At 38.2% G+C, this 24,445-nt stretch overlaps 1 protein-coding gene across 1 annotated transcript in view; it reads right to left on the bottom strand.

The window, feature by feature from the left end:
• Positions 1-22,386, bottom strand: part of LOC121375272 (39S ribosomal protein L28, mitochondrial-like) — an 87,307-nt gene extending 64,921 nt beyond the window's left edge. Inside the window, exons 1-5 of the mRNA XM_041502645.1 lie at positions 22,254-22,386; positions 21,538-21,697; positions 19,972-20,088; positions 19,496-19,637; positions 18,776-18,919 (exon numbers count right to left, since the gene is read on the bottom strand). Of these exons, the coding sequence (XP_041358579.1) occupies positions 18,776-18,919; positions 19,496-19,637; positions 19,972-20,088; positions 21,538-21,697; positions 22,254-22,278 (588 nt within the window). The 5' untranslated portion in view covers positions 22,279-22,386. The remainder of the gene's footprint in view (positions 1-18,775; positions 18,920-19,495; positions 19,638-19,971; positions 20,089-21,537; positions 21,698-22,253) is intronic.
• Between the last annotated feature and the right edge of the window lie 2,059 nt (positions 22,387-24,445).

Raw genomic sequence — 24,445 nt, 5'->3', positions numbered from 1 at the left:
GATGCTTTCTCTTCTAATTCAAATTAGAACCTGGGGGTGGGGGATGGGGGGGGGGAGGGCAAATATGAACCTAGCAGACCCTTTTGTGTACCTATCCTCTGGACATATACATGAATAGCTTAATATTGCAATGTAAAAACTGGTTTTATCCTATACTCCTTTGAACCACAGACACACACCAGTTTGAACCACTGATCAAATTAAGGTGAATATGAAAAAATGTCCCAGTATTCACCAGTATTATGTGAGCATAGACATTGACCAGTATCAGGTGAGTACAGAGACATTGACAAGTATCAGGTGAGTACAGAGACATTGACCAGTATCAGGTGAGTACAGAGACATTGACCAGTATCAGGTGAGTACAGAGACATTGACCAGTATCAGGTGAGTACAGAGACATTGACCAGTATCAGGTGAGTACAGAGACACTGACCAGTATCAGGTGAGTAGAGAGACACTGACCAGTATTAGGTGAGTACAGAGACACTGACCAGTATTAAGTGAGTATACAGACACTGACCAATACCAGGTGAGTATACAGACACTGACCAGTATCAGGTGAGTACAGAGACACTGACCAGTATCAGGCGAGTACAGAGACACTGACCAGTATCAGGTGAGTAGAGAGACACTGACCAGTATCAGGTGAGTACAGAGACACTGACCAGTATTAGGTGAGTATACAGACACTGACCAGTATTAGGTGAGTATACAGACACTGACCAATACCAGGTGAGTATACAGACACTGACCAATACCAGGTGAGTATACAGACACTGACCAATACCAGGTGAGTAGAGACACTGGCCAGTATCAGATGAGTATAGAGACACTGACCAGTATCAGGTGAGTATAGAGACACTGACCAGTATCAGGTGAGTATACAGACACTGACCAATACCAGGTGAGTAGAGAGACACTGACCAATACCAGGTGAGTATAGAGACATTGACCAGTATCAGGTGAGTATAGAGACACTGACCAGTATCAGGTGAGTATAGAGACACTGACCAGTATCGGGTAAGTATAGAGACACTGACCAGTATCAGGTAAGTATAGAGACACTAACCAGTATCAGGTGAGTATAGAGACACTGACCAGTATCAGGTAAGTATAGAGACACTAACCAGTATCAGGTGAGCATAGAGACACTGACCAGTATACGGTGAGTATAGAGACACTGACCAGTATCAGGTAAGTATAGAGACACTAACCAGTATCAGGTGAGTATAGAGACACTGACCAGTATACGGTGAGTATACACTGACCAGTATCAGGTGAGTAGAGAGACACTGACCAGTATCAGGTGAGTAGAGAGACACTGACCAGTATCAGGTGAGTATACAGACACTCACCAGTATCAGGTGAGTATAGATACACTCACCAGTATCAGGTGAGTATAGACACTCACCAGTATCAGGTGAGTATAGAAACACTCGCCTGTATCAGGTGAGTATAGACATTGACCAGTATCAGGTGAGTATAGAGACATTGACCAGTATCAGGTTAGTATAGAGACATTGACCAGTATCAGGTGAGTATAGAGACACTCACCAGTATCAGGTGAGTACAAATACACTCACCAGTATCAGGTGAGTATAGACACTCACCAGTATCAGGTGAGTATAGAAACACTCGCCTGTATCAGGTGAGTATAGACATTGACCAGTATCAGGTGAGTATACAGATAATGACCAGTGTCAGGTGAGTATACAGACACTGAGACACTGATCAGTATCAGGTAAGTATACAGAAACTGAGACACTGACCAGTATCAGGTGAGTATAGAGACACTGACCAGTATCAGGTGAGTATAGAAACACTCGCCTGTATCAGGTGAGTATAGACATTGACCAGTATCAGGTGAGTATACAGATAATGACCAGTGTCAGGTGAGTATACAGACACTGAGACACTGACCAGTATCAGGTAAGTATACAGAAACTGAGACACTGACCAGTATCAGGTGAGTATACAGATAATGACCAGTGTCAGGTGAGTATACAGACACTGAGACATTGACCAGTGTCAGGTGAGTATACAGAAACTGAGACACTGACCAGTATCAGGCGAGTATAGAGACACTGACCAGTATCAGGTGAGTATAGAGACACTGACCAGTATCAGGTGAGTATAGAAACACTGACCAGTATCAGGTGAGTATACAGACACTGACCAGTATCAGTTGACTGTACAGACACTGATCAGTATTAGGTAAGTATAGACTCTGATCAATATCAGGTGAGTATAGACACTGACCAGTATCAGGTGAGTATAGAGACACTGACCAGTATCAGGTGAGTATAGAGACACTGACCAGTATCAGGTGAGTATAAAGACACTGACCAGTATCGGGTGAGTATACAGATATTGACCACTATCAGTTGAGTAAACAGACACTGATCAGTATCAGGCAAGTATAGAGACAACATTTGACAAGTATTAAGCGAGTATAGAAACATTTGCCAGTGTATTAGATGAGAGTGGAGATAAAACTATGACTTCAAGATTTGAAATGGCTCACAAAACAAGCTTGTCTCAATTTGGCTCGAGGGATGATTGAAGCTCTATACTAATAGTTTGAAAATCAACTCTGAAAAGAAGTATTTAACAAAGAAATGACCATAAGCTGGATCACACTACATCAAAAAACCACACAACTGTTAACCGACATACTCATTTGTGGGATAAATCCCTTAATGAGCGGGCAAGTGGAAACTGTATTCAAACAGAGTTTTCCCCAAATAATGGAAGGACTCAAAGAAATACAAGGTTCCTGGTGGTCGGCCATACTGTGGTTACATGGACAAATTGTCCAATTGTATCCAAGCGTGTTTTGTGTGCCCACAAAACCCCCAGTCAACACGCTCCAAGTCAAGAGCTCGTAGAAGCTGTGAGAAGCACAGCCTCCACAAAAGGCTATATTAGCTCTCTTTCCACAGCATAACTTCTGCCCAAGACGATCAAAGGGAAGCTGGACCTAGTTCTTTATGCTGGAGAGCACTTCACACATTTACCTACACTAGATACTGAGCCTGGTAACAAGAGATAGCACCTGATACTGGCAAGACAATCTCAGGTGCAAACAGGTAATGCAAGTCAAGGACTCTCATCAGGGCTAATCGCTCTCCACCGCAGAATGCACAGAGGAGTCGTAATAACATATCTCTTTCAGGCAACTCAATGTGAGCGGCATAAATTAACATAACTAAAATTTGTATAGCCTGCAGGCAATTCAGTGTGAATATTTAATCACAATACTCCCAGTTCATGTGTAGATATTCTGTCCGTGGGAAAAAATACAGAAAGAAAAAGAGAACCCAGTTATTAAGAATTTTAATGAGGTACATAATATTGTGGTAACATGGTTAATTTGGTAACAGTATGTGTGAAAGATACACAAACGTCCAGGTGTGATGTAAGATCCCTGGAAGATGGAGGTGACAAATACACATAATCTACAGAAGTTAATGACAAATCACTCTGCCCAACAGATGTGTTGGAGTTACTACATCACCAACAGCTGACCAATCAGATCCAAGTTTATTTAATTAACCAGCATGATCAAACCTAAGACAATGGCAACATAAATCAACATATAGGCAGTCAAACTGAAATTCACTGATTTGTTTCAATTACTGAACAATCCATGACGATTAAAAGCTGTACTGATTTTTGTTCATGCAATACATTCCACCAGACTGGTATTTATTAAAACGTGTGTTGATTCTAAATAATAAAGGAAAGGAATGTCAGTTTAATGACATCCCAACACCTTTTAAACTATGGCTAACATGCAAGTTACTGTGAGACTTGATCTAAATAGTGAGTGGATAGCACATGTCATGGCTACTGATATTCCTGTTATGAAACATTGGTTGGGATGGGATAAATCCATTGGGTCCACACACGGGACAGCTGATACCATGGCTACTGATATTCCTGTTATGTAACATTGGTTAGGATGGGAGAAATCCATTGGGTCCACACACGGGACAACTCATACCATGGCAACTGATATTCCTGTTATGAAACATTGGTTGGGATGGGAGAAATCCATTGGGTTCACAGATGGGATAGCACATGTCATGGCTACTGATATTCCTGTTATGAAATATTGGTTAGGATAGGAGAAATTCATTGATGCCACAGACGGGACAGCACATACTATGGTTACTGATATTCCTGTTATGAAATATTGGTTAAAATGGGAGAAATCCATTGTATCCACAGATGGGATAGCACATACCATGGCTACTGATATACCTGTTATGAAACATTGGTTAAGATGGGAGAAATCCATTGTCCACAGACGGGATAGCACATACCATGGCTACTGATATATACCTGTTATGAAACATTGGTTAAAATGGGAGAAATCCATTGTGTCCACAGACAGGATAGCACATACCATGGCTACTGATATACCTGTTTTTAAACATTGGTTAGGATGGGAGAAATCCATTAGGGCCAGGTGGGACAGCTCATACCAAGGCCACTGATGTACCAGTTGTGGGGCTCTGATTGGGAGGGATAAATCCAACGACAGGAGAGCATATACCATGGCCAATGATATATCATTCATGGATGGAGAAAATGCAATAAGTCCATTGGTAGAGATCCACCCCATCTATAATGGCTACATTCCAAAGACAGGACAGCACATACTATATGGTTTTGATGTATTAGTTGTGGGACACTTGTTGGGATGGGATAAACAGTTCACTTAGAAGGATTGATCCTACAACTTATTACACCTCAGTTGAGTACTCCACTATTGAGTTACACAACAGACAAGACAGCACATACCACAGGTTTTGAGGAATTAGTTGTCGGGCACTGGTTGGGATAGGATAAACAGTTCACTAAGAAAGACTGAGCCTACAACTTATCACATCTCAACTGAGTACTCTACCACTGAGTTACATAAGAAACAGGACAGCACATACCATAGGTTTTGAAGGATTAGATGTCGGGCACTGGTTGGGATAGGATAAAAGTTCACTAAGAGGGACTGAGCCTACAACTTATCACATCTCAACTGAGTACTCTACCACTGAGTTACATAACTTATGTAACTCAGTGGTAGAGTACTCATAAGAAACAGGACAGCACATACCATAGATTTTGCTGTACCAGTTATACACAAGTTGCAATGGGATAAATAAAACCGAGTCCACAACTAGTACACCAAAACCCATGGTATGTGCTGTTCTGAGGGATTGATCCTACAGTCCATCACACACAATGTAAGTACTCTACCACTAAACTAATCCCACCCTGTGAAATACCAAACAGGAAGGATTACACACCCAGTGTGATAAACTGTTAGATCCACCCCACTGGGCTGACATTATGTCTTCATATCGTAGCAGCAGTTGACTGGTTGTGAATGGAAGTTAGTGTCACAGTGGATAATGCAATATGGTCACACATGCTGTCACACATGCTGTCATACAGGAAACACACTCATGCACACACAGGGGCTGTTTTAAACACATCCAAGTCTTAATGGGGCAGGAGATTCTCACCTCTTACAAACATTGGTAATTCATAAGTGATTGACAAGAACGTGCTAGTACAGGGATGTAGAGCAGTCTGAATGTGAACATTTCCCCTGGAAACCTATGATATCAATAGCCTAATATATTGCACTGTAACAAAAAAATAGTTTTAGCTTGAGCCAGGTGTGGGGTCCATCCAAACCCCTCCAGTCGCCCTCGCAGAACATGTACAGAGATAAATAGTTAACACTTTGAGGCAAGAATTACAGTTTTGTAATTATAAATTAACAATTCACTCTCAAGGGAAAATTATTAGTTTTATGCAGAAAATAATTTCACTATGCTGAGAAGAAAACAACTTTTGACTCTTTCATTTAATTAATAGCTTTTTGTAAAGACCAATAACTTTTTTTTTCACTAACAGGGTTTCTGCCAGAGGGTAAAATGGGTATGGCACCATATTGTTTTGCAGATTTTATTTTTTTAAGTTAACCTTTTAACAAAATTAATCACTCTTATCATTACTGTATGATTTTCTTAACCCTAACCCTAAATCTAACCCATTTTTTTTCTGTGGGAGGCCCCCCATAGTCCCTGCTGACGGTGGTTGCATTCAATTTCATAGTTTTTTTTTTTTTTTTTTTTTTTTTCCCCCATTTCAGGCAGGTCCCGAACATGCCGGGTGCCCCATTTATTTCAAAAACCTCCCTATTTACTATGAACCAGGTTCTCCTTGAATGTGGCCAATAAAGATATACATATAAGTGTCAGTGCTTGTTTCAAAATAATATACATTTTAATTAGTGCATCTTTGTATTTTTGTTTTCTTTATTGTGATTAGTGTATATGGCTTAAGTGATGTGTATTTACAATATATAAACCTGGTTTGCGGACTTGACCCCCAAAGCTTCAAGCCGGGGGGGTCCAGGTCTATTTTTCTACATTTCGTGCAAATTGCCATTTTTTATCATAGTTTATATGTAATGTCAAAGGCATCATTGCACAAGGCAATGACCCCCTTGAAACACCAGTGTCTTAAGAATTATTCTTTTTTGTTGGGCCGCACTAAGGCGGCAAAAAATTCTATTTCAACCCTTGAATAAACTAAATGTTTGAAAAGTGCCATTTCATTACATGGCTTATCGCCCTCTAATAATTTTCTAGTTGTCCATATTACCCGTATCGCTTTACTCCAAAGAAAAATTCCTAACTGCGATGCATAATCTCCAGGCTTATGTTTTATGCCAAAAATCATGGCGTACGGGTTTAAACAAAATTTATTACCGAGAAGTTTTTTGAAGATTGGTTCAATTTGCTTTATAAATAGTTTTGTTTTGTTGCAGTGAAAAAAGGCATGGAGGACTGAGTCCACTCTGTTGCACACAAGGCACTCCGGAGTGGTTGCAATCTTCCAGTCATATAGATGTTTTCTGACTGCAATTACGTTTCTAATCATTTTATAAATTAAATCATAGTCGGGATTTTCAATGAAACCTGAATTTAATGTTTTCCAAATATTTTGCCAGTTTATGGTTTCATTAAAGGCTATATTCCACCTGGTCTTAAATAATGCATCTTTGTAAGTTCTTAATAACAAGACTGCGTATATGTCTTTAGTTTTCGCGTCTGTCACGTCTTTTTTCGTGTCACCTACGTTGATACGAAAGATGGCGTCTAAGTCACCATCAAAGGGGTCTTCATTTTGTAGTGTCCATAGTAATGTCCGTGAAAAGTTGTCCTTTAGGTCTTTTAATTGGCGATAAAATACCGCGCTGGTTGAGCAACCAGCGAAGTCCAAAAAGTCGTTCGTCCCCACGTCCCAAATGTCTTTGACTAAATTTAGTCTTTCTCTACGTATACTTGTGTATGTTTTGTTGGATATAAAAGGGTTTTCGTGTAACGGTTCATAAATTATCTGTTGGTAGCTGTTAGTGTCTCTAGTAGTGTCAAGGTCCTTCCATGTTAAGAGTATTTCCCTGTAGATATTCGGCATTGAGATGAAATTAGCTTTTTTATTTATAATTTTACATTTTAGAACATGTCTTTCAATATTTAAGTTTTTGTATTGGCCTAAAAAGTTATCTGCTAAAGATTTCCAGTGGCCATCGCCCTCTAGGCTTAAAAATCTACTTACAAATTTAATTCTTTGTGCTTTAATTTTTAGCCGAATATTTACGACACCCAACCCGCCTAACTCCTTAGGTAGTTGAAGTTGCTCTTTTGATATAAAATGTTTTTTGTAATTCCAAATAAAGTCAAAGATAATTTTATCGATTTGTTTAGCGTATTTTTCCGGTAATTGCAAAACGTTAGATAGGTACCAAATGCAAGTGAATTTACTGCTACTACTTTACCATGTAAGGTTAATTTACGATTATTCCAAATGTTTAAAATAGTTTTGATTTTTTGAATTTTTGGTTCCCAATTATCGGCTGAAACATCTACGTTACCGAAATAGAACCCTAAAATTTTGATTTCATAGTGCCATACCCCAAAATTTCTTTCTGGCAGAAACACTGACTAAGCATTGGTAATATACTCTTCAAAAAAAGTAGGGGAACTCTTAGAAGAATTTACAATTGCCAAAATTGTAAGGTATATTAGCAGTGGGGTATGGTTATATGATAATAGTGAATTAATTGGGCAAACATTACAACCGGTAGTTCAGTATTACAGAAGATTTTATGACCACCAAACATCTTGAAGAACAATTGGGGTCAGAAGTGAAATTTGAAAGTTGACGTTTTTTATCAGTAAATCGCAAATTCAAACAACAAAAATTACTCAAAACAAAACAAATAACAACTGTATGATCAAAAGAATGAAAAAGATTGATTGAAATAATGTTCCACAGTAATTAATTAACCTTCCTTGAGAATGACACCCCACGCACGAGTACGGGGCAACTGCGTGATGCACGTGCAAACTATGGAATGTGTTTTGGTGTGTTGATAAACAGACCTGAACATTCTTTACTAGGATGTCTGTGGTCAAAACGTATGTTCGGTCTAATAGTTGATATTAACATTAATATTTCAGGTTCCCCCCCTTTTTTTTAAAGAGTATATTATTAAACACCCAAGAATTAATTAACATTAGTAGCATAATTATTAGAGTTGCAAATATTATTTGCTATGAAACCCTTGAAAAAACAAACATTTTATGCTTTAGAAGATGAGAAGAAGGAACAAGAAATTCTGGGCCCAACACATTTTTGTAAAGGGGTTTCCACAAGAAATTCTGGACAACTCACTCTGATGTGATGTTTTGTGTCTATTAAAAATGCAATATGAAAAATTGCATTAAAAAGTTTAGAGCTGGGTGGTATTGAAATTTCAGGTTTGTTATCGGTATTGGTATTTTTGGGGTAATTTACCTTGGTATTGGTACAGTATTTGGTATTGATACAATACCGATATTGAGCAGTATTATCAGTATACACGGCTTTAAATGTATGCCCGAGTTAAGTTTCACCCACTAATTTCATGTAAATAAAATTAAAATTCCATACACAAGGCCCTCATCTCTCTCTTCTTTTCAGGTATTTTGCATTTGTCAGATATATTGTTAGTGCTTTACTAAATGGCAGATAACATTTTTCAATAGCAAAATTTTAGTATTTTAAAATTTGTTTGGTATGGTAAATCAGTATTAATATGATACCAATACTGAACGGTATATACAGTATACTGCCCAGCTCTACGTTTGTTTATCATGCTTTGTAAAACAAGCTAGCCATTGTGTAACACTATAACAGTATTATTAAAAAATAATTTACTAATGAATTTAGAAAAGAGTAAACCAGATTTAACAAGCCTGGGTTGGTAAGTCATTTGGGCCGATACAGATATTTGACAATGTGCAGCTGACAACCAAGTCAGTTTGATATAATTATATAATATGTCCAAGCACAGATCCAAAGGGATGGTGGTGGAGGTCATAGGCGTCGATCCGGTTTTAAAAGTGGGGGGGGACTGATACATATACTTATATTTTTATTTTTTTGCAGGGGGAGGGGTCGAGGTGTCACACCGCGAGCGCCAAGACCGTGGTGGGGGGTCTGGAGGCCCTCCCCACGAAAATTTTGGAAAATTTACCCCTTCTAGGGCTGTTCTGAGGTGTTTTCTGCTGGCTAGCCGAGCTGCTTTCTGACAAAATATTTTTCGCCTTAATTATTTTGACTAAACTGAACAAATGGAATATAGATACAATATAACTTTATTGGTCAAATTTCTTAATTCAAGTACAAATAATGAACATGAATAAAAACAATGGTGCCACGGATGGTATTCCAACAAGTCTTTAATGGTCTAAAATTTCCCCAAAACACTACGCCGTGTATCGCTCGATCCATCGACAAATTCAATTGCGATATCTCGTGCAGTGCACTCGGCAAGACGATTTCTGTGCACATGACAGACCATCACGTGGTTGAGACGCTGCTGGGTCATAGTGCTCCGGAGCCACGTTTTCACCCTGCGAAGTGCGCTGAATGAACGCTCGGCAGAGCACGAACTTGCAGGCGATACCAGAAGGAGACGTAGTAGGGTTGACACTTGCGGAAACAACTTTCTAACTTCTGGTACCATACTGCGAAATGTGATGCGCACATTGTCCACGCTGGAGTGCTCGTACTGTCGGCAGAAGAATGTCAGCTGCTGCTGCAGTGATTCAGACAGTTCGGGGTAGCGAGAAACGACGTCTTCGTCTACGACACCGGTGGTGAGCATGTCGGACAACTGCTTGTATGAGGTCAAGTCCGTAGAGGTGAAGAAGGCATCAATGTTAGCAACAGCACTGTCAACAGCCGCCACATACTGCACACGGAAGAACTCCTCTGAGCTGGTGTGCGTGTGGGATTTTTCGCCGTCATTGTATCGTCGTGGAATTTTCCGAGTGCGCGGCAAGGAGATTGGCTCAATGTTCAGTTCTCGAATTTTGTCAGTTGCCGTCTCAAAAATCGCGTGGAACTCCATGTTTATGTCGCGCCGATATAACAGAAGGTTCTTGCTAGCAACAGATGCAGCAGCTAGCATCCCATCAACAGTTGTCTCTGCCCCTTGTAGCACGGTGTTGAATTTTTCGAGGCATTCGATCACTGGGAGAGATGCAACCAGACCAAGTACACATTTCGCGGTAGACAGGAGGCTGTGAATGCCGTTAGCCCTCGCTGCTGTGCTGCTGCCAAATGTAGATGATGCCTCATTCAGTGCCTCCAGCACGTGTGTGTAGTTGCTAAGGACGGCTCTAACGGCAATCCCACGTGACAGCCAGCGTGTTGGACAAAGCGGCTTCAGGCGTGAAGGGGAAGGGCTATCATCCATAACTTGCAGATCGAGGTACACATTTTAAAATTTGCCTGATGAGTTGTAGAAGCCGCCCAGTTCCTGCACCACGTTAAGAGCATCGCGAAGGAACGGTGCACTCTCGATGGCCTTCGCACAGATGAGGTGCGTAATGTGTGCACCGCAATGCGTGTAGTTTGCCAGTGGTTGTACTTTCTTGATCAGTGCTTGGCAGCCTTGGTATTTGCCCGACATATTGCTGGCTCCGTCATACGTTTGCGCTCTCAGATGCGTGATTGGGAGGTTGAGTCTGAGCAACGCATCTTGCAGCATATTGCTGAGGCTGGCACCAGTCATCTCAGATACGCTGTACAGACCGATAAAGTCCTCGTGAACGTCGTAAGCGTCGTCTATATATCGCACACATATTGCCTCCTGTTCAACGCCTTGGATGTCTTGGGTTCCGTCGAAAATGACTGCAAAAAGGCCCACGTTCTTGCAAATATTTTGCAGCACCATGTGTGCCATGATTTTTAACAGTTCGTTTTGCACGGCAATGCTTGTGTATGAAGTTGTGCGTGTCAACCACCTCTGTAACACGACGTCATCGTTGCTCCGCAGCTCTAACAACTTCATGAAGTTACCGTCGCTCGACTCTTTGCCGCGTATTGCCAGTCCCTGCTGCGCTAGATACTGGACGGTCGTCACAATCTTCAGCAGAGCGTTGCGTGCCTTCGTTTGTTCTTCAAGATGGTGCGTACTTAACTGTGTGTCAACGTCGTTGTTGGAAGACCGGAATTTCAGGTTGCTATGAGAAATCATATGTGCAGATGTCTTTTCGTGGATTTTGAATTTCTCAGTTGCCTTCTTCCAGTTGCAAAATCCCTTGGAAACAAATGTGTCCTCTGAACACCGCGCCATGCCGGCCAAGTCCATGCATGCTGCTTTAGCACAAGTAAAGCAGAGTACTCCGCTAATGTTAGCGTCAAAGTGGAGCCATGGAAAGCTATCGAACCACGCGCGCTGAAAACATAGCGTTCGTTTAGCGAGCCGTTGCACCGGCATGCAGTTGACGTCCCGTGGCTGGTACGGCACTGGCGGTAAGATGGGCAACCGTGTCTGAGAAGTGACTCTTTTCTCTGTTTTTTCTTTAACATCTTCACCAACAACTTCGACATTTGAATCCGGTGTCGTCCCTACTCGCAACAGAGTCTGGGCATGGTGTGGTATGGCAGTGAAGAACTTTTTAATGTCCATGGTAGTTTTTCTACGGTATACTATCTCCGTTAGCGTTTCGTCCTGGACGATGCAGTTTGCCAAATAACCTGCGTGTAATTCATCAAATTCGAATTGTTGTATCAAATAGCATGTCAAAATAACCGGATATAAGCCTATGGGTACAATGATAATTGACGAATACATTGTATGCAAAATATTCGTTATTAGATTCCTGGAGACTGGAGTAGTTGTTTTTCTGACGATATAACCACGGCCGGTCTATAACAACTAAACTAGTGACCATCATCTACCTAGCGCGCATGCGCTATTGGTAGTTTGATCCGATGTCCTTGTTTCAAAATAAAATAAATGCATTTTTTTCAGAATAAAAAAAAATTAAAAAAAATTAAACAATATTATTTACTTGACAAATTAACAAATATCGCTAGTAACCATTATTTATATAACTTTCGTTCCGTCTTTCCTTTACGTGTTTTATTTTATTATTAATTTCAAATGTCTTTCATTGGGTTTTTCAAATTATAAAAAAGTAGACGCCAGTACTGAACATTTCTGGTGTTACATTTTTATAAACTTTCTGCCCCAACACTTGGGTATAATTATTTCAAATTACACATCACTACCTAAGTTTATAGATTGATATTTCTATTGATGATGAAAGGAGAGAAAGAGATTGATATTTCTATTGATGATGAAAGGAGAGAGAGAGAGAGAGAGAGAGAGAGAGAGAGAGAGAGAGAGAGAGAGAGAGAGAGAGAGAGAGAGAGAGAGAGAGAGAACATATATATTATTATTCAAAATAGCATATACACTTAGTGACATTATGCTAAGAGTAAATCAGCAATACCTGTTATTTATATGAAGTTCGAAACCAATTAGTCAATTTCAGTATAAAAGAAAGAACCATTAAGTTTTAATAGTTATTTTTACTTAACCAATAACGCATATTTAGATACTGTATAACCGGAAACATTTCGAGGTTTTTTATTTTCGAGGTTTGGTAAATTTGAAATGGGCGTGTTTTTATTTTAATGTTTTAGCAAATCTGGATTGCGAAAATTTTGTTATTGTTGTTAATTAAAAGTTTAACATTGGCTTCGAGTTGCTTAAAATCGCCGGAGCATAACGTGAAACAACAGAACACTCAATTGCAAGTGAATAAGGCGGTATCCTATTGGCGAGACAACTGATGACAAGACGTTTATTTAAAGCCAATTACGATTGGTGTGAGAAGTGTTCTAAGTCAGACAGTGTGGTGTTTGATGTTTAATCTGAGCTCGACGTGTTCATTCATACTCGTATACAGTAAGCTGGCTCAGTCTATTCTCTTGTAGTTTCCTGTGGTCTGCGGTGCTCTGCACATGGCAGGAAATATCAGGAAATAAAGTATTTCAGTAAATAGTTATTTTAATATTTTATTATATAGTGGGCACAATGAATATTTGTGATTTATTTGGGGATATCTTCAACTATTTTCAAGGTTTAAAATAAAAACTACTACAAATAGATAGTAAAATAATTAGTATATTTACTACCAGTGTAGTGTAGGAACATAAGAGCTGGCACTCCAAGACGAAATGCCAAATGGTGATCAGTTACGCTATATATACTAGAAAATATTTGTTTCGTCTGAAAAAAGTGGGGGGGGGGGGGGGGGACATTTCCTATACTGTCCCCCCCAAGCTGAAAAGTGAGGGGGACGTGTCCCCCCGTCCCCCACCGATTGACGCCCATGGCACTGGAGGTGCACACCCCTCCCTTCCCTGAGTGCTCCAACATTTCAGTGTTTAACATATGAATTTATAGATTTTTTTTTATGGAGAAGATGAAATATCTTAGTAAAACATGTTTCCTGGGGGTGACTGGGGTGGAAAGTAAATTGCCTTTATATAATACACGTTAGTGCATTTTGTTAATATTGTAGGTAAAATTTTGTGACATTGCATCCCTTCTCTAAACAAATCCTGGAGTTGCTTCTGTAGTCTGGATTCATAAGTAACTCAGGCTTATACAGACTTTTGACAAGACTGGACGTCCAACTCAGGCTGATATAGCTATTTGCACTGAATGAAGGCATTTGGTGACACCAACATAAAACTATATAGTACTATTCCAACATATTGAATAAATAATTATAATTCAAGCATCAGCTATAATGTTAAAATATAATAAAAGAATCACAGAGATCACATCAGACCAATTATTTTATACAATCTTAGACAATGGCTATTTCCAGGAAATCTTGTTTAAAGGGACGATCCTGTTTTCAGCCCTTGCAAGACTTCCATTTGCTCCCCACAACAAAATAAACAAATATAATCTGGCTTTTTCCTGTTTTTTAAAAACACTGGACCAAATTTACGTAGCCTGTTTTTCTTAAACACATGTGTTTAAGTATTGTACATGTATCTAGTTACACACGTGTAAGACATAAACAGGCTTTGCAAATTCGACCCATAATCACCTTAAAATGTTTTAAATATAAAGCTTTTTGCTTTATAGCTTCAATTATTTCAAATTCTGTTTGACCATTGAAAAAAAAAAAAAAATGTCATATTATGTCAAATTATGTTAGACAAAAATCAACATTGATACATTACAACATAGAGATATTAATATTCCAAGCCAAAAAAAAGTAAAGTATGTAAATTGTAATTTTTCTAATGTAAAACATTTTGTTTGCCAAAAACCAAAAATGTAAAAATGGCTACAAACTTAGGATAATCCCTTTAACATATCCAAAAGTCACCAACTATGACCAGAGGTTCAGAAATGGAAAATATTTCTCTAGCCCGCTGGACCAGAACCAATTAAAATTTATTAGCCCGCAAGAATTTCTACTAGTACGTCAACCTACTGAATACTATATTATTGTTTAACAATATTAAAATATACACTCTCAGTCTGTCTTCATTTCAAATGATAAATATATATTTGACAAAAAACATTATTAAGGACACTTGGTTAGCTAAGTGATCAACATTATGTGGCAAACGAAATCAAGCCCCAGACTTGATTGATGAAACAATACATTTTGAAGTATTCTGGTAAAGACAAAGTTTTTTTTTTACATTTTATTCATATAGATTTACAAAATTCAAGTGACATCACACATGTATTTAACAGAACGATCTAGTAAAATTCAAAATACACTGGTAACATACATGTACTTTCAACGTAAACAAGCCATTTCTAGAAAGTATTGACCTTTGACCGGCTCTGTTTTCAGAATGATGCGCTTGCACAGTTCGAAGGAAATGGTTTATTTAACGACGCACTCAACACATTTTATTTACAGTTATATGACATAGGACATATGGTTAAGGACCACACAGATATTGACGGAGGAAACCCACTGTCGCCATTTCATGGGCTACTCTTTTCGATTAGCAGCAAGGGATCTTTTATATGCACCATCCCATAGACAGGATAGCACATACCACAGCCTTTGATGTACCAGTCGTGGTGCACTGGCTGGAGCGAAAAATAGCCCAATGGGTCCACTGATGGGGATTGATCCTAGACTGACTGCACATCAAGCGAGCGCTTTACCACTGGGCTACGTCCCGCCCTGCACAGTTGGAAACACTGAAGTCTCTCTTGTCCATGCAGTACATATATTGTTGTCTATTTCATCATAATTCTGAAAGGTTTTTTGAATGGTTTGGAATTCTGGCATGGCTGATGTGGTGTCGCAGATTGGATACGCATTTGGCGAGCGGGCGAGTACTTTCTGCACCCCTGATGGCAGTATTACACTGACAAAAATGTACCTATATGAGGACTAGAACTCCTGTTCCTCACTAATATAAATCACAACTTATCTGTTAGAACTAAAATAGGCTACACTCAAATAAATATGACAAATGTTAATCATGTTATGATGAATAGTATCTGGCAGAGAATGCAGAGAAAATAGCAATATAATATGAACTCACTAATAATAAAATACACATTTACAAATCATGTATGATTACCAAAATGTATACATTTTGTAAAGAAGTATACTGATAATATTCCTCACATGATATCCCTATAATAATCTTTAGTGTACCAAATCGATACATTCTGTGATGTAATAACACTTTAAAAAATCTTTAATGTACTACTTACAGAAGTTACTGCAAATATACAACGGTGACAACAACAAAAACAGTATGTTTTAATATATAACTCAGCCTGTAATGGTTTTTGAATCTGTACTGAAAGTAGTTAAAAGAAAAGTAAGACTCAGGCTTTTATGAAATTTTATGCATATTTTTATTTTATTCTACAAGTACTTTTAACCGATTTCTTATAAAATGTAGTAACAAACTATGTGTTGTTTGGCTGGTCAAGGATGCAGGTCTGTATTTAATAAGTATATACATATACTCCTCAAAATTAATTAGGACTAGTAGGCCTAAATATTTTTGTCAGTTTTTGCTAGTTATATATTATGTTAAAAAGTTTGATTACCTGCTTTGTATACTTTGTAAAACCAAACAGAAATTATTTTTCATTATAATATATAAAGAAAATCTTTATCAGCTCTTAATTAATTTCATTCAGTATATTTCAGGGAAAATAAGAAAAAAAACCCATTCACAATGTTCATTAGTAAGTGCCAGATAACAATTTTTAGAGGCTGCTACAACAGTCACAACTGCTTTCTTTTTATATTTATAATTTTACACCCCACTGTGTTCACTCTCTATTTTTGTTAACCAGCCTCCTACTTTTTTACAGACCATAAACACCCTGTTATTGATGATTCACCGCTGAAAGTGTTAGTCTGTAAGACTTAGAAAATAACTTACGAACTATGAGGAAATACAAATTATCTGTTCCGAGTGAATGAATGTGGTAAACCCGAGCCCCATTCATTCACGAGGGACAGATAATTCGTAACTCCTCATAGTGAGTTGGTTATTCTTTTTGTTACCCGTATAACTTTTAACTGGTTTTTAATATATAAATTCTTCTGCTGCCTACAACAAAGCCATGAGCCATTATTTCATAAAACCTTACACGCATTACATGACGTAACAGCGTTCTTTTTACTGCCAAATGTTTACAATACTATTAGTTACGCGGTTTTTGTCAGGGCGTACGGGATTGTAAGCCTCTTCACATTCTGTATTTCCTGAGGCGAAAGCCCTGGCAAAAACCGCGTAACGAATTTATTACCTTTTAGATCTTTTTCAAACATTTTGAACAAATCACACCAAGATTTTTAAGGTTTAAAATATTTTTATAAGATAAAATTTCAAATAAAACACAAAAATATTATTTTTTAAAGGAATGCAGCTTTATATGGATTCTGTATGATTTCCGAATCGTTTAGCCATTGTAGCGAGCTGTCAAACGCAGATGATTTGTAAACAAAGGGGGGCAACTCTTATCACCTTAATGACACTGGTCTTGTCAATTTATAAATAAAAATTATTACACGGAAAACTACCAAACAACTGATTACACTTGGGCACATAGATATTTATCAAACTATACTTAACCGTATAACATTCCAAAGAATGCATGTCATGCGTTTTTCAAAGAAATAGTTTTGTTATAGTTCGGTCGCCTACACAGTGATAGTTCCCGCCATTAAATTTACAATGCAGTAGCATGAGTATGCGAAAATCAACGATTTTCTATATTTTTTGGTTATAACATGTTCAAGAAAGTATGTATTTAAAAATAATAAAGTAATAAAAAAACACTTACCATAAATCGCAATCTCTTTCAAACAGAATTCAATACGTATTTCCTAGTTTAAGAGCTGAGACGCGAGAGTGAAAAAACAAAACGATAACAATTCTGCCGAACTTACAAAGCGGAAGTCACGTGACAGTTTCGTACACCCTGGCAAATTTTGTATTGGTTCCCAAATTCTGTATTGACCCGGAAAATGACACGGTGTACCTATGGTATGGATTAGCTATTGACCAATCAAAATGCATGAAATTTATCTAAAAGGTAATAAAAAATAATACGACTGTAGTTGCATTAGAACATAATTATTTTTCTATGCTATTAAAGTTGCTGCTTATTAAAATATACCATTTCATGTTTATGGAACACATGAGTCAAAATTTTCCTCAAAATCTTCATAGATTGTACAATGTATGCACAATCTGACTCATGACTGGAAACATTATATGAATGAAAGTGAAGTTCCGGCCGAGACAAACAAACAAAGAAATGTAAATTTTTAAGTCAGCCAATCAGAGGCTGTAGAAGCAATCTGCACACTGTGCAATTACCAAAAGAAGATTACCCCGTATATTTGAGGCCATATGGATAACAATTAAAGGATATTAAATGAGCTTCCATTTTGTATCATGTTTATGTCACAAGTAAAATAATTTTCAATTGTCACGAGCTTCACGAGAGCTTTAGTGGGTGACAATGAAAATTATTTCACAAGGGATATAAACACGATACGAAATGGTAGCAAGTTCAATACCCTATTTATTACCCATAATCGATCTCAATTTATATCACTCAACTCGTTTGGTTGACGTTCCTGCAAGGTTGTAGTGCGCCAATCGATGACATCATCGTGTTATGTCCCACTTGGGACATGTCTCTTTGATATGCATCAAGATATTTTTAACCATATGGGTAATAAAACAAGAGTACTCAAGGCAATGATGTACTCTTTGTACTGCTCAAAGATCTGTCCTTGTTTAGACCATGAACACCATGTTATTGTTGATACACTGCTGAAAGTGTTAGCCTGTAAGATAACCACGTACTCACCGGAATGATGTACTCTTTGTACTTCTCATAGATCTGCTCCTGTTTGTCAGCGTTCTCAGGGTACATTGTCTTCCTCACCAGCGCCAACAGCATCTCCCGCTTCAGCTTCATACCCAGGTGAGAATTCAGGTCAACCTCGTGAGTCTTCAAAAACACAACACAGTATTACATGTGTTACATATCAATTCCAGAACATCAGGTATCACACTAATGTCACCAACTTCAAAACAAAGGAAAACAAAGGAATAGACTTGTTTGTTTTTTAATTGGTTTAGCATATTTTAAACAATGGACATTTAGTGATTAACAGTTGGTCAAGGGAGAGGAAACATTCTCCCAACATAAAATTAACACACTCACAAAGCTGGGGTGGGGTGGGGTGGAGGGGGGGGTGGGGGTGGGGAGATGGGGCAGTGTCCGGATTGAATCCAGTGGTAAAGCACCATCCAACAGACAGAATATCACATACCATGGCCTGTCGTGGCACAAATAGGCCCACCGACGTGGATCGATTCCAGACCATCCACATATTAAAATGGTACTTTAACACTGGGCTACATCCCCCCTTCCACCAAATACAGGGCAGAACAGATATAAATGACAGCATTTATCTGACATTGCAAAATATCAACATTTTATATCTAGTTGAAACCACAGTTTTCACCTTTTTGCAATTGTAACATATTTTAAATATAAATGTGTGTGCTCAGGGCAATGTACCTTCAGTATGTAGTGATCAAATCCAAATGCCTCATCAATAAGGTCCATTGTCCGAGGTGTGACTCGGATAGCCATGTACTTGTCCAAAATTTCGCTGTACAGCACTCGGTTCATGATGTAGGGCATCCAGGCCTTCACAGTTCTAAACACAAGAATACAAAAACAGTTATTTGTAACAGTCATAATAAAGAGATATCTTCAATGTTGCACAAAGGCTGCAATGACTGAGCCTAGTATAAATATATCAGAATTTACTGACAAGAATTTGAAGTATTACTTGTGCCAACTTTAATAAAGTAGGACTACCTTGTTTAATGAAACTATTATTTGTAGTCATCAATTTTTTTATACAAGTATTTCAGTTTAGAAAAAAATTAAATAAATAAAAATAAATAAAATAAATTACAAGTGTTAAATACTCTTAAGTAATTTTCAGAGATTAATGCTTATTACAGTGTCAGAAACAAATGTGTTACCTTGGTTTTCTTGGTTTCTTCTTACGATAACCAAACACAATTCCTTCTCCACCCCATAACCCTTCATTGCATTCAGCTGGAAACTTCAATGGTATTGGAACATTCTGCACAGGAATTCTGCAATAAATCATGTTACCGCTTTGTCAATACATAAACTTGGAATATACTAAACTAAAAATTGGGTTCACTAAATGGAAGATATTACTTGCTTATATTTCATAAACAGTAACTGTCTAAACAATAATTCATTATATTAACAATACTTGCAAGGTTACATATTTCAAGGCAGTTTATAAAAAAAAAACCCAAAAACCCCAACCGCCACAAACATTTAACACAGAGACAAAGACATTTTTTTTTTTTTTTTTTGACATTACAAACATGGATGATGATGAGATGAATGGTGAAGCTGCAGTATTTCCATTTCAGTATGGGACTACTTGACAGGTCCGTGCTCCACGCTTGCTGTAAGTTGAGCCCGGGGTACACAGAACCTGCAGTGCATGCCAGGCAATCATCCCCCATGTGGGGTCATACACTTGGGAGACACACCCATAATCGCAACCGTGAAGTGGGTGAAACTCTGTGTATGTAGCCTTACACACCTACCCACTGTACCCAGCGGTGCACTCACTCTGGGTTGGAGCCAGTACTGGCATGAAAAATCCCCCATTGCCTCAGATGGGATATGAACCCAGTACCTACCAGCCAGAAGTCTGAAGGCATAACTACTATACCACCGAGGCCTGTTATTTCAAGGCAGTTTGTACCATTAATAATTAAGATGAAGTGGGATGACAGTAACAATCAAATGAGGGAACAGTAATGTACATAGATCTTTTCCAGTTAGACAAAAAATAGCTATAAATAAAAAAGGGAACACTTTCGGTCATTTTAGGGGTGGAAGAGGAGACAGCTACTCACCCTTTACAAAGTATGGTATTTGTAACACAATTGAATGTTGGTGTTTGAATAAAGTGCTGAGATAACCTATGAATCATGGAGACATTAGGCGTTCACAAGTCCACAATATTGGACTAGAGTACTCGAGGGTCAAACTGGACCCGGACTAGATGATAATAAGACTAATGAGTAACGTAAAATAGCATTATGTATCTTAATTCCAGTGCTGAACACTGATGCCAAATCATGCCATTGTTTTGCATTTCACACATTCCACTTTTATTTTCCCTCCATGTCTTATAGCCCTATAATGTAACCAGTGGCAAGCATGTGGCAAAATGATGTAAAAAAATGAAATTAAATGTGAGTGCTCTTCCTTTGACAGGTATTTGAATCCTGTGAACAAATTGAACTTGCTAGAATCGACCCACGCCCAAGTAGGGCCTACTCGAGTACTAATGGAGACCCTAGGAGACACTGACACACAAAAAAAGTCCATGTCTGTTAAAAATACTTCTACGTTTTACATTCTGTTAATTCTTGATTGTTAATTAAAGGTTAAGACATGAAGCACTAGGTATGACGCTATCTTTATGTTTTTTACAACTAAGAATACAGCATTATAAAAATTAAATCCCTACAACAAGTAATAAAAGTAAGTACTTTTCTCCAGTTTTTAGATGAAGTTTGAACTTCCCAGGCTCAGGTCTCCAGTGTACGGGGGTGGGGTCACGGGTCATGAACTCCTCGCAATGTTTCTTGTAGTGACTCGGTAACAAAGCCTCAACATCCTTCGTAAACCGGTACGCGTAAGCTGCAGCTCCTGACATTAGGAAATAGTAAAACATGTATGTAAAGATTCAAGAACACAAACTACCTTTTTAGCTATCAGTGTTTGAGCACTTGCTAAGTTGTTTGTAGCTGGGTTTTTTTTGTGTTTTTTTAAATAAAGCTTTTATGTTTTGTACCTCATTTACATCTAATAACATAACATAACCTTTTTGCTCATAATATGTAATTAGGAATTAAAGTAGCCTGAATTTAAAATGTTCTAAGGTGTTGTTAAACAAATATTCATTTTATGTTGATGAACTAGTTACAAAATTTTGGGACATGTAAGGGTTGGTGTTGGATGGATGTCCGCCAATAGTTTCCATTGGCAAACAGGAAATAACTGACATACTACCTATAGCAGTATATGAGTGTGCAACAATTGACTAAACTGATAAATGTACACACTTTCGTTTTAAAACAATCTTCAAATTTGTCATTGAAATGTGTCAGTGTGACTGAAGTAAAATATCACAAACCGAAAGTATATCTTAACACTACAATGTTTTGCTGAAAGTATCATAGCAAATAGTACCGAAAATACTTACTAAACTTGGAAATACGTGCAGCCATTTTTATCTTGTTATTTAAAACATGAAGCAATAGGATTTGACATTACTTATCTGTATCACTCATGCATTGCAAACGGAGGCAGCCATTCCGTTTTATTCTGGTTTTGCGTTCCTCCCACGTTAAAAGGAGATCCATCTTTATATCTGAATTTGTTTTAAATTATATTTATTCCGTCTTTTACATCGCGGTGAGGATTAGTCAACAGGCTTAAACCTATATTAGAACCTTTCTCAAATTTAGACCAGATACATTCACGTAAACAAGATGACGGTCAATAGTAGCATAGCAATAACTGATAGAAACGTATAGTAATAACAGCTGTGGATAATTGAACATAAAGTAATCAACTGGCCTCGGTGGCGCAGGGGTTAAGCCATCGGACAACAGGCTGGTAGGTACAGGGTTCCTAGCCCGGTACCGGCTCAAACCCAGAGCGAGTTCTTAAGGGCTCAATGGGTAGGTGTAAGGCCACTACACCCTCTTCTCTCTCACTAACCACTAACTAACTAACCACTAACTAACTAACCACTAACTAACTAACTAACTAACAACTAACCCACTGTCCTGGACAGACAGCCCAGTACGCTGAGGTGTGTGCCCATGACAGCGTGCTTGAACCTTAATTGGATATAAGCACGAATTTAAGTCGAAATGAAATGAACAAAGTAATCAATTATGATACAAAATTGACTGCAGATTCAAGAAAAACAGGAACAAAGAAGTAGAACAGAGGTAGAGACACAAAAGAGGAGAGACAGAAAACATGTTGACAGAGAAGTAAAGAGACAAACTGAACACTATTAAGTTTCAAAACGTTTAATGCTTACAAACGTTTCAAAAGTTAATAGCTGTTTGTGTCTGAATTTGAAGTACAACAGGGTTTTTTGTTTAACGACACCATTAGAGTACATTAATTAATTAATCATCGGCTATTGGATGTCAAACATCTGGTAATTCCGACACGTAGTTATCAGAGGAAACCCAGTACATTTTTCCAAATGCAGCAAGGGTTCTTTTATATGCACTTTCTCACAGACTGGAAAGCGCATACCACGGCCTTTGAGCAGTTGTGGTGCATTAGCTGGAACGAGAAAAACCCAAACAGTTGAACGGATCCACCGAGGTGGTTCGATCCTGCGACGCAAGCACCTCAGGCGAGCGCTCAGCCGATTGAGCTAATCCTGCTCCTTAATGTACGGCAGAGCCCGTTATTAGAGGTTCTAAAGAAAAGCACGATGGTCGTCATCATTTGAAAAATACCAGTACACAGTGTAAGACATTGTTAAAAAAAAGAGCTGGCATAATAATATATTTTTTGAACAAATTAGATGGAATGAAGGAAATATTTTTTTTGAGTTGATAACGACGCACTTAACACAGTTTATTTACGGTTATATGGCTTCAGACATATGGTTGAGGACCACACATATATTGAGTGAGGAAACCAGCTGTCGCCACTTCATGGGCTACTCTTTTCGATTAGCAGCAAGGGATATTTTATATGTACCATCACACAGACATGATAGTACGTACCACGGGCTTTGTTACACCAGTTATGGAACACTGGCTGGAAGGAGAAATAGCCCAATACTAGATCGATCGTGCATCAGGCGAGCGCTGTACGAACAAGTTAGAGTTCACGTGTCTCTGACAGAAATACAATGGGACAGTCATCGTTTTGTTTATGCTCAATTCCCAGACTCACACCCCAGTCTAATGTTTTGCCTTTATCAAAGTTTGACACCCAATAACTGATGTATGTTTCGTGCTGGTGTGTCGTTAAAATCTATTCTATTCTGTTCGATTCCCACCCTAGTCTATGCATTCATTCACCATTGTCAGTGAATACAACTTTTAGAAACAGTCAAGTTTGTTTTTCCTAAATCTGTATACACTACAAGGGATATTTAAAAACGGTTGTTATAATATTCATTCATTGTTTTGTTTAATGCTACCATTATTAGAGCACATTGATTTATTAATCATCGACTATTGGATGTCAGACATTTGGTAATTTTGAAATATAGTCTCAGAAAGGAAACCCGCTACATTTCTTTTATTAGAAGCAAGGGATCCTTTACATGCACCATCCCACAGACAGGGTAACACATACCACGACCTTTGATATACAAGTTGTGGTGCACTGACTATCTAGAACGAAAAATGA

This window comes from Gigantopelta aegis, chromosome 6, assembly GCF_016097555.1.
Source record: "Gigantopelta aegis isolate Gae_Host chromosome 6, Gae_host_genome, whole genome shotgun sequence".
NCBI lineage: Eukaryota > Metazoa > Mollusca > Gastropoda > Neomphalida > Peltospiridae > Gigantopelta > Gigantopelta aegis.
This window is presented reverse-complemented; position numbering and strand designations above follow the sequence as displayed.